Source organism: Carya illinoinensis, chromosome 9, assembly GCF_018687715.1.
Source record: "Carya illinoinensis cultivar Pawnee chromosome 9, C.illinoinensisPawnee_v1, whole genome shotgun sequence".
NCBI classification, from domain to species: Eukaryota; Viridiplantae; Streptophyta; class Magnoliopsida; order Fagales; family Juglandaceae; genus Carya; species Carya illinoinensis.
The window spans coordinates 12,966,204-12,977,029 of record NC_056760.1 but is presented as its reverse complement, the minus strand read 5'-3'; the positions used below and the strand labels follow the sequence as shown (position 1 = coordinate 12,977,029).

Here is a 10,826-nt window from a genome sequence, read left to right as displayed (position 1 = left end):
CAAGCAGCTTTAGTTAAAGGCTTAAGTAACTTCAATTTTTTCAGATAATTTTTCTTGTTCTAAAATATTGTTAAATATTCTGTACATGAAGAAAGGGAAAGGGAAAGGGAAAGAGTATGTATCTCCTATAACGCTTCCTACCACAAATCCATCAACTCAGGTATGTGGAGTATTCTCACATCTTTCAGTGTTTTTGCTCATTATCATGACATAGTTGCAAATTAAGAGACGACATGGTCCCATCCATTTACCACAACACTAGCAATTCATTAAATCATGGTTCATAGATGACAAGTGTCCAAAATTGGTCACTTAAATGGTAAGACTTGATTTGTAGGATTCAAATTTTAAAATTTATATTTCAAATAAAATTATGTCATGTAAGTACTATACTAGCTAGGTGTGTTGAAATGTATGTTATTTGAGCGGTACATAAATAAATGAAATTAAAAAAAAAACTTGAATTTTTAACTTCCTTAGAATTATGCAATTTTCTTTACATGAAAGCTCCCAAGTATTCACCAAAGGTCCAAAACTGTTAGTTACTCAAACAAGTCGTGTGAAAAATGAGTTCAGGTAGAGTTAGTGAAGTTGTAATTGACGGATGTGAAAGGCATTTTTGATGATGTAATATTATACAAGTCTTTCGCATGTAGGAGCTGAGGGCCTAAATATGACTTGGTATGGTGATCAAGATAGGCTGCCCAACAAGTTAAGAGGCCTTCTCCGCATAGATAGAATTGGTCTTCCGTATTTGCGTATCTCATAGTGGCCTGGTAAGTTGCATTTGGTTTTATTTGTTTACTATTGTTACTTTGCATGCAACTTCTTGGTTTTCTTGCAGGTTTTTCAGTTATGGTCTTTTATTTAAGGCTGGTTCTTTTTCTTTTGAACTATTGTGGGATTTGGTTTTATGGGTATCTTGTATTGTGATTGACAATTTTAGGTTTTATTATTATGGAAAATGCTATATGCAAGCGTGGTGGCTTACCATTTGCGCACCCACCAACTAAACACAACGTGGTAATATTAAACGGTGAGTTTTGGAATTTTGAAACCAGCGTTTTCCCTTCTCCCCTTCCGCAAAGTCACCTCTCATTCTTTTTTTTTTTCTTCACAGAATATGAGAGCACAGCTACAATGCAAAAATCTTAAATATTTCTGATGTGAATACAAAAATCTTGCAGAAAGTATTATACTTTAGATTCCTTCAACATTTCTCCCAATATCCAGGTTTAAGATGGAATCAAAGTAGTGAACTTTGACAGCTTGCAGAGTAGGCAAGCAGGGATTATACTTCAAACTCAGATGAAATTCATTTCACAAACAGTGTTTAACATGGAAAACCAAAGCTGAAAAAATCCCACGCCAAAATCTCATGCCTTAAATGATTAGAGATGCCGATTTGGAAAGTCTGAACTTTTTATACTAAACTAAAAAAAAAAAGACCGATCTTAAAATTTTTACTCTTCTTTGCAAAATTGTAGATCAACTCGTGCTGGAAAATTTTTGGTTGGGCATAAAGTCTTTTAGACTAGAGTCTAGAGAGCCAAAATAAAGAAGGGTAAAAGGTACTTTTATGGAAGAAAATATGGAGTAGGGTCTTGAGAATTTTCTGTACTGAACATGAGATGTGCTGAAAATTTGCAGGAAACAGAGAAAAAGGTGAGGGGGAGAAGGTAATGGGAGAGAAGACGCTGTTTTCAAAACACCATAAACGTAGACACGTCATGTTTCGTGCGCAATGGGTGCGCCACAACACTTGCATATAGCATTTTCCTAACTTTTTTTAAGAAATTCATTTTACACCTCTTTTGAAGGTTCTTCAAGGTAAACTATCCTCAATTAAGAGTAATATTATGTATAAGTATTAAGTATGCAAGTTTTACACATTAAAAAAAAATACAAAAGGAAAAAAAAGTATGCAGGATCGATACAAACTCTTTTATAAAAAATAAATAAATCTCACAAAAAATAGACTTATCTTTTTACATTTTTATATGCTAAGATCTACATTTTTATAAACAGTTTTGCTACATACAAGCACAGTCGCGTACTAATATGTGTACCAATATTGATTTATTCATACTTAAAATTTAAATTAACATTGTTTTTAATAAAATCTACTTTTCGACCAATCACATCACATTGGTGCACAGATTAGTGCACAATTGTGCTTGCAACTATACTTTTCCAAAAAGTTAATAATAAAAGCAACCAAATGAAGTGTAAAGACAACCGATTATAAGATTCCAACACTGATATGTCAAAAAAAAGAAAGGCTTAATGAATGTTTTTTAAAAGTCCCCAAGTAATAAAATTCACTCGTTTTAGAAAATAAAAGTAAACTATTATATAGTCATTATAATTTTTCTAAAATTTTAAATAAAAACACAAAAGTAATTCAATTTTTTTAAATTCTAAAACAAAAAATAATATTTCACAAATCAGAAAGAAATTTGCTTTGTCCACGCTTTGCCCGTTCATGTTGTTCTGCTAGCTGTTGCTGTAGTTGGCAACAATTATCGTTCTCCAAGATAGCTATCTTATTGTTAGGATCATCATCATCCATGTTGTCGTTTTGCTCGAATTCAAAATGAACTCCCAACCTGTTATTATATTTATCACACTTCACAAATGGTGTCCGTAAATGAATTTGATATGAAACTCCAAAGTGATCCATTTCATTGGTGATCTCATCCCGCCACTCAAGGGCACCACGTGGAAGGTACAACAGCCACAGTGCTCCATCTAATCCCAGTTCATGTCCATGAAAGGGAACCTCGTAGGATTTGGCTATGGGAGTTGATTGACGACCATTACTAATAATGATAGACACCCTCAAATAGCAGAAAGAGAGCTCAAAATGAGGTTTGAAAGCAAGACCGATAACCAAACCTGCTAACTTGGCATTTTTAGGTGGAGGCACTCGGAAACACATCTCAATCTCCCTAGTTTGATGCCGAAACCATTCTGGTAACTCCCCTCCTCTAATTTTAATTGTAGTTATCATTTTTCCGAAACCATTCGGAAACACATCACTACTTGCATTCTTTTGTTGAAGCCCATTGCAATGCCACAATGCAAGCGATCGCAAATGGGTAAATCCAGTGTTACATGATGCAGGGAGGCAAACGAAATTGTTTCCTGATAGATATAATTCTTCTAGCGTGGAAAGGCAATGAAGACTGTTGAGGAAATCAACTTCTTCTAGATTACAGTACATGATTTTCAACTTTCTCAAGGCTGGAAACCACCCAACAGAGTGGCTCTTATCTTGAGTTTTGTTCCCCTTTGACGAAGCCAGCCAGCCCAAATTTGTTGATGATGATGACGACGATTTTGGAAACCTTCCAAGGTTTCTGCAATGCCTAAGAACAAGCTCCCTGAGAAGTGGCAACTTAGAAATGCTTCTAGGGAGATCTCTAAGGTTCTTGAATGAAAATATTGATATCCTTTGAAGCCCAATGAGATATTCAACTGACAAAGGCAGTTCTTGAATATTGGGACTGTCATTTAACCAAAGTTCACGTAAACGAGGAATTTCTCCAACAATATTTGGAAATTTCTCCAGACTTGTGCACCCAGTAAGTTCTAGGATTTGAAGATGTGGCAACTTCAGGTCAGGAAGGCGTCTAAGTTTACAGCAATATCGAACATTCAACAGAGACAGTTTGTTTAAAAATCCAACAGATTGATGAACCTCAACTAAATTGCGACAGCCCTCAACATTCAAACTCTCAAGATTTGCCATTATTGAGACATCAGGGATGCACGTCAAGTATACACAGTAAGAAAATTTTATTTCTCTCAAATTTTCACAAACCTGGAAAATAAAGGTGAAAGGAACAATATTGTATCAGCTTCCAAGAATTACCAATATAATTTCTTTTTTACAAGTAAATTTTTTGAAAAGAAAAATGGATCCATACATTTGAATTCTTATTTTAAAATCTAGAAAAGAGATAAGATATTTACCTTTATTCCTTCTAATTGCTTGATTTTACTGTGATGCATGTTGAGAGTAACAAGTTTCTGAGGATGAAAATTGGACGGCAGAGATGGTGATGGGTATCCATCCCAATCAAGCAATATTAGCTCATTAGACAAACTTTTAGGACTCTCTGAAAAGCGTGCATGACGGATTCGAAGCAGTCTAAGCCTTTTCATTCTTGTAAACGCACTAGGATTCAGCAAAATATCTTTTTGCCCGAACAAATCTAGCTTTATGGCTTGAATTGCATTATAAGTTCCCTAATAAATCATAGAACAAGTGGAGGAAAAAATATTAGGACTCAATTGATAGAAGAAAAATGATAAAATGATAAAATTGATAGAACAAGTGGACTAAAGTGCTCTTACCGTATTTTCCTTAAGAACACGGAGAATATCCTCATGAGACCATAATCGGCTTCGCTTTCCTGGCTCGTCGGGAGATTCTTGATGAACAATCTTCCTACCCATCAATTGTATCACGTCATGCATCTGCAATCGTTCATGTTGATCAACATTCACCAAAGATCTTTCGATGAGAACTGGTATTCCAATAACTGGATCAAAATCACTCGCTTCCCAAATTTTTGTTACAAAATCTCTCTCTTCTCCCTTAAAGAAACACGCAATATCAAGGAAGATAGCCTTCTCATTGTCGTCCAGTGCATCAAAGCTTATTTTAAGTATTTCATAGATATCTTTGTCAAGACTTCTTTGCATTTTACGTATTTTGCTTTCCCATTGAGGTTTGCTTCTACCACATAGGAAAGACCCCAACACCACTAGAACCAAGGGAAGGCCCTTGGCGTACTGAACCACACTATTTATGAGCTCCTCATACCCTTCTTCAGGATAAGACTTATGGAAAGCATTCAAACTAAGAAGTTGAAGAGCATCAGCATCACTTAATTCTTGGACCTTGTATCTTCTTTCTACCCCATGAGTTTCTAGCACATGTTGATCTCTGGTTGTAATAATGATTCTACTTCCTGGACCAAACCAATTCTTATCTCCTGCTAATTTCTGAAGTTGTTCCACCTCATTGACATCATCAAGAACTAAAAGAACCTTCTTATGGCAGAGCCTCTCCTTTATTACAGTAATTCCTCTATCCACACTTCCCCCCTTTAAGTTGGTATTCTTGCCCAAGGTCTCAGATAGAAGTGTTTCTTGTAATGGAACAAGGCCGGACAGGTTTGTAGTTTCTCGGACTTCAGCAAGAAAGCAGCAACTTTGAAATTCAAGAGCAAAGGAGTTGTATACAGCTTTTGCGATAGTGGTTTTACCTATTCCACCAATTCCATGGATTCCAACCATGCGAACGTCATCATTCCCAACACTCAACAACTTACTCATGGCCCTTATGTGAGAATCTAATCCAACTGGGTTCTTCGCAACATCTAAAAATGTGTGCTTCATTAATATACTTGATATCTCTTCTACAATGCGTTGGATAAAATGGGACTCATGCCTGCATGCCATTCAAACAGGACAATCTAGAAATCATACTGTTACATATAAAAAGCATCTCAGGATCAGTCTAGAAATTGCTAATTAAGAAGAATCTGATCAAGGCTTTCTCTAGTGCCACAAATATAGAGGAATTAAGAAATGAAAAGTAAAGCAGCTAGAAGGAATTGGAACCGATTAAGTGCAGTTACCATAAAATCAGAGAGAAATGAAAAAGAGGAGAGAGACCTATTTGGTTACACCTCATGTATTTGATATCAATGCTTGCATTAAAAAAAAACTAAAAGCGTACCCATTGTTCAAATGCCAACCGGACAAATTGGCTGCTTCTTTGAGAGCCACCTTCCACCTCAACACCCTTTGTATATCATCCTTGACTTTATTTTCATGCATATCGAGATCTTTTACAAACTGTTTCCGCACATCTGAAGGATCCACATTGTAGAAAATGGGTTGAACCATTTGGCCGATCGATTTCCGACACTCGAGAATCTTGACAAGTTCATCTAAGCACCACGTGGAGGTGCAATAGTCCTTAGAGAAGACGATGATGGAAATTTTAGATTGTTCAATGGCTTCCAAAAGTGCTGGGGAGATTTCGTCTCCTTTCTGAAGATCCACATCATCTCTGAAGGTGTTGATCCCCTTTATAATGAGAGCGTTATATAGATAACCGGTAAAGGTATTGCGGGTATCTTCCCCTCTGAAACTAAGGAAAACATCATAAATCCAAGGATGGGAAGAAGAAGGGGAGGAGGAGGATGAGACATTTGGGATGGCCATGGAAGAGATTGAAATCTTGGTAGCTTCTTTGAAGGAAGAAGGGTCACGAGTTATTGAGTGCAGAGAGATATGTGAGTAAGGAGCTTTATATTAAGGAAGTGGATCAAGATGGTTTGAGTGGGTCACTGTCACTGTGTAATTAAACTCTCATGAAATTTCCTAGGCATTACCAATGAAGCTGCTACTTTCAAACTGATCAGCAATTTTCTTCTTCTTTGTCAAAAAAGGGTATGCATTACGCGTCGCTTCGAAGAAAAACTTGCCCTCAGTCTTTATCTCTCCCATCTCTCTGTCTTTCACGGAAGGATCCAAGAAAGCTCACAACACTTGCTTTTTCTTTCTATAGCTTTTTCTCCCTTTGCTTGGAAAATAATGACTCCCGTAAGAATCCATGGTTTCTTTAGTGAGTACCCCACACGTGTTTTCTTTTTGAATACCTTTCATTACATTTCTTTCACGGAAGGATCCAAGAAAGCTCACAACACTTGCTTTTTCTTTCTATAGCTTTTTCTCCCTTTGCTTGGAAAATAATGACTCCCGTAAGAATCCATGGTTTCTTTAGTGAGTACCCCACACGTGTTTTCTTTTTGAATACCTTTCATTACATTTCTTTCACCGAAGGATCCAAGAAAGCTCACAACACTTGCTTTTTCTTTCTATAGCCTTTTCTCCCTTTGCTTGGAAAATAATGACTCCCGTAAGAATCCATGGTTTCTTTAGTGAGTACCCCACACGTGTTTTCTTTTTGAATACCTTTAATAGACAATTTGTTGCTTGCAGGAATAATTGCCATGCACATCATGATGTGGATCGGACATGACCAAAAGAGGCCAGAGACACTCAATTGGGTCAACTCAGTGTTAAGAACGTGTGACGCACATAACACAAGGAAGAATGGATGTTCGTTCCCATGGAGAAGCTTGGGAATCACATGATTTACTTCTCCGCGTTTATCACGTAAGCTTTGATGTAGTCGTTCAGTATAATTCCCATGGAGAAGATAAGAAGCTTCTCCGCGTTTATCACGTAATCTAATATTGAATTAACTTTAAAATCATATGAAAAGATTAATAATTTTAATAAATATTAGACGAGAAGTATTGTTTCCCTAAAGACAAAGGTCCGCCGCACCAAGCCTCTGTTTCTCTAGCCCGACACCCTCCTTTTCTCTCTCTCTTGATCTGCACCTTCACTCACCGTGGAACGTCCACCTCCTGTTCTCAATTTTTTACGCTGGAAAGAAATTTTATGGGGTTCTATTCTCGCAATTCGTCTCGGGATTAAAAAATGGGGAATATTTATGATTTGTTTGATCTAAAGGGGAATATTAAGAGCAGTTTATGTGGAGTATTTGAGTCTCTTTAGGCAAACAAGTCTCTGGCTTCTATTGGATGTGGTATAAGTTGATGCTATTGAATCATTGATGGGAAGGTTTCTTTACCTATCATAAAAAAATAAATAAAAAATGAAAAGAAAAAAAAAACAAGGGTTTCTGGTACGAGAGTTTACAATCTAATCTTAACTTGCTATGCTCATTTTAACTTGCTAAATTGACTAAAATACTTGCATCTAGTCAATGCAGTGCTCATAAGGCACGCAGGAACCATTGCGTAAAAAGAAGTGCTAAATCATATTATCATTGTTTCTTAAGGATTCTATAGTGTCTATAGGTCTAGGTGATACGAGACCACAAAGGGAATGTGTTGAGATTCTTTCAACTTGAAAACCATTAAGGAAGACAGCTTGAAATCTCTGCGTGGTGTATTACCATTCCTTTATTGTTTAAGTTTCTAGACTTCCCATTCTGTAATTTAGAAACATTTTTTCTTTTGTAAATACATTCTTAGATAAAAAGCTAAATGCCTTACTTGCCTTTCCATTCTGTAATTTAGAAACATTTTCTCTTCTGGAAATACATTCTTACATAAAAAAGTTCACTGCATTACTTGCTTCCCACAGTTTATTTAGCCTCACTAACATGTTAGTATTGCAGTTTCTCCACCTCTCAGTGTCTTTCTCACCGTTTTTGCTTCTGTGCATGGAAGATTACATGTTGAACCTTGACCAAAGTAGTCCATCCTGTCTGGATTTGATTCAAGAACTGCATATATTTATATTGTTTGGAATTGTTCACTGGATAAGGATTGTTTGTGGAAGTCAAACTTCTGGTTGTCAAAAAATATATAAAACTGAAAAGTGAGATGAGATGCAACAGAAATGTTTTTTTTTCCCCTGGGTTAGACTTATTGATTTATGTAGCTAGTTGGAAAGTACTATAATGGTTTGAATAAAGAGAGAAATACAGGAGTATTTTGTGCTAAGGTGTTTTGGTTGGTCAAGTTTCGCTTCAAGGAGTTTGTGCTGTTGTAAATAGGATTAGTTATTCATTGTCCAAAGAAAAACAAGAATTAAATGATATTCTGGAGGAGAATTTCAGTTGGAAAATGTATGAGCTGCAATAGTCTAAACATCATTGAAAAATGCATTAGGAATTAAGCTTATCATTTCTTGAAAAATTTGGAATTAAAGATGTTTATGATTGTTCTCAATTATGAGATCATTTGCTAGGTTGAAGAACAGAAACCCAAGAAGAAGGCTCATAGTGAAAAGGAGCCCCGGATGAAGCACCATCATAGCTGTTTAAAGAATCAAATGTATTCATCATCCAGGAAACAATCAGATTTAGAAAATGTCACTGCAGAAGGGGAAAAGGGGAAGACTAGTAGACAGAAATCTTGATGTTGTAGTATAGCCTCATAAATTGAGCAAATGGAATTAAAGTCTAAAATAGCATGTGTTAAAGTAGAAAAAGATTCAGAAAGTTAGTTATTTTCTGTTATTGTCTTTCATTAGTATAAATACATTCAGTACTTGTAATTAATTCATTCACACGAAAGGTTTTCATTTCATTTTTCCTCTGCTTCTATTCTGTCTACATCAGAAAATTGACATGGTATCAGATTGAAAATCATTCTTGCTTCTGCAAATTCATCTTCTCATCTCTAAATCTTTGAATTCTTGAAATCTGCATTACAAAATTCTGCTCGAGAATTTTTGTAGTTGTCTTCTTCGTCTTCTTTCATTTCTTGCACTTTCTTGAATAGATTCCCAAAATGGATTCTACCAATTCTGTCACTTCTTCTCGCTCTGTCATAAATCTCTCAGATTATTCCTCTAGTCCTTATTATCTACATCCAAATGACAAACCTGATGCCCTCCTCGTATCAGAAATTTTTTTTGGTGATAATTACATTGCATGGAGTCGATCAATCACCATGGCATTGACTGTTAAGAACAAGGTGGCATTCATTAATGGTTCGATTGCTGCTACTCCTGCTGATCAACTTGTTCTTCATACTGCTTGGCTGCGTGTTAACAATTTGGTACTTTCTTGGTTAATGAATTCCATTTCTAAAGAAATAAGGAATAGTTTGCTTTATGTTGCCTCGGCTGTTGGTCTTTGGAATGAGTTAACAACCAGAAACTTAAGGAGTTAAAAACCAGAAACTTGAGAAGTGATGGTTCAAGAGTTTTTCACTTTAAAAAAATCTCTATAAGTAGTATAACTCAGGGTTCTTTATCAATCATTGAATACATTCAATACTTGTAATTGATTCATTCAGTCCATTCATGAAAGGTTGTCATTTCATTTTTCCTCTGCTTCTATTCTGTGTTCATCAGAAAATTGACACTTGATGTTGACGAAAAGGAAAGAGAAGGCAGAGGGTATTGTGATTCAAGTCATCACAATGGGATTGAGTCACACTTCAAGCGCCACAATGTTGCTCCCAAACTTTCAGAGGAAGAGCGGGCTACTAGGCGGTATGAGATGCAAGTGGATGCTGAACTGCATGAAGAGCAAAGATGGAAACGTTTGAGGAAGGCTGAGGAGGACGATGGGTGAGAAACTACCCATGCCAGCTTATCTAGCGGCAGAAATTTCTTGGATGCTGCTCAGAAAAGTATCTATGGTGCTGAAAAAGGGGGAAGCTGGGTAGGTCTGCAGTTGATTGCTGCCTATCCTGAATAGTTTTAGCTGATAACTCCAGGTTTGCTTCTCCGCCTTGGCCCCCCTGCACATGGGGTATCTCTCAAGTATTAGCTTTGAACCATGTATTGAAATATGAATAGGGCGAAGTGATAATTGCATTCTTTCGCAATTTACTTCTCCTTAGGGGCTAATACCTTCCAGTAATACTTGGCTTGAAAATGAGGTGCCAATTACTGACATCTCCAAGTGTAAATGTTATATAACACTCGCCATGTGTGTGTTCTATCACGTTTACAAATTAAGGATGGCAATGAAAATTCAACCACTTCTTAAGGAATTGATTGGTTTGTTCTGTATCCATTATTGTGGACCCAATTGGTAATGGTGTAGGATGTTGATCGCAGACCTAACACACTAATTGGACCCAAGTTTCATGAAACCGTCATTAAAGGTGGACGAGAAATGGTTATACATTCGAACTATGATAATGTTTCGTTCGAACATAAATCATACGATGTCATTTTTCAAGGGTTACATGTGAACATATAAAATGTTACATTCGAATTGTTCATGTACATTTGAACATTAA

General features: G+C 36.3%; 2 protein-coding genes across 4 annotated transcripts; one reads left to right on the top strand and one right to left on the bottom strand.

Annotated features, from left to right (window-relative positions):
* Positions 1 to 2,328: 2,328 nt before the first annotated feature.
* LOC122276189 (disease resistance protein RUN1-like) lies at positions 2,329 to 6,413 on the bottom strand. 2 transcript variants are annotated; one of them, XM_043085753.1, is made up of 4 exons: positions 5,756 to 6,413; positions 4,363 to 5,464; positions 3,979 to 4,254; positions 2,329 to 3,826 (listed from the first exon to the last, which is right to left on the bottom strand). In XM_043085753.1, exons 1-4 carry the CDS (start codon positions 6,244 to 6,246, stop codon positions 2,441 to 2,443), a joined length of 3,255 nt encoding a protein of 1,084 aa, XP_042941687.1. In that variant the 5' UTR covers positions 6,247 to 6,413; the 3' UTR covers positions 2,329 to 2,440. The 2 variants fall into 2 exon arrangements, with proteins under 2 accessions (XP_042941687.1, XP_042941688.1); XM_043085754.1 differs by having other exon boundaries at positions 4,363 to 5,501; positions 5,756 to 5,899.
* A 307-nt stretch (positions 6,414 to 6,720) lies between these two features.
* LOC122276190 lies at positions 6,721 to 10,595 on the top strand. Of its 2 annotated transcripts, none has more exons than XR_006228786.1 (2): positions 6,721 to 9,629; positions 9,928 to 10,595. XR_006228786.1 is itself a non-coding variant. In XM_043085755.1 (2 exons), the coding sequence occupies exons 1-2, from the start codon at positions 9,360 to 9,362 to the stop codon at positions 10,148 to 10,150; spliced, it is 465 nt and encodes a 154-aa protein (XP_042941689.1). In that variant the 5' UTR covers positions 7,319 to 9,359; the 3' UTR covers positions 10,151 to 10,595. The 2 variants fall into 2 exon arrangements, 1 of the variants encoding a protein (XP_042941689.1); XM_043085755.1 differs by having other exon boundaries at positions 7,319 to 9,629; positions 9,956 to 10,595.
* Positions 10,596 to 10,826: the final 231 nt, after the last annotated feature.

Coding starts and splice junctions, on each gene's coding strand:
- LOC122276190 (XM_043085755.1), top strand. CDS start 9,360: ATGGATTCTACCAATTCTGTCACTTCTTCTCGCTCTGTCATAAATCTC. Junction 9,630..9,955: donor GGCTGCGTGTTAACAATTTG/GTACTTTCTTGG, acceptor GTTGACGAAAAG/GAAAGAGAAGGCAGAGGGTA.
- LOC122276189 (XM_043085753.1), bottom strand. CDS start 6,246: ATGGCCATCCCAAATGTCTCATCCTCCTCCTCCCCTTCTTCTTCCCAT. Junction 4,255..4,362: donor GTGTTCTTAAGGAAAATACG/GTAAGAGCACTT, acceptor ATGATTTATTAG/GGAACTTATAATGCAATTCA. Junction 3,827..3,978: donor AGCAATTAGAAGGAATAAAG/GTAAATATCTTA, acceptor TTTATTTTCCAG/GTTTGTGAAAATTTGAGAGA.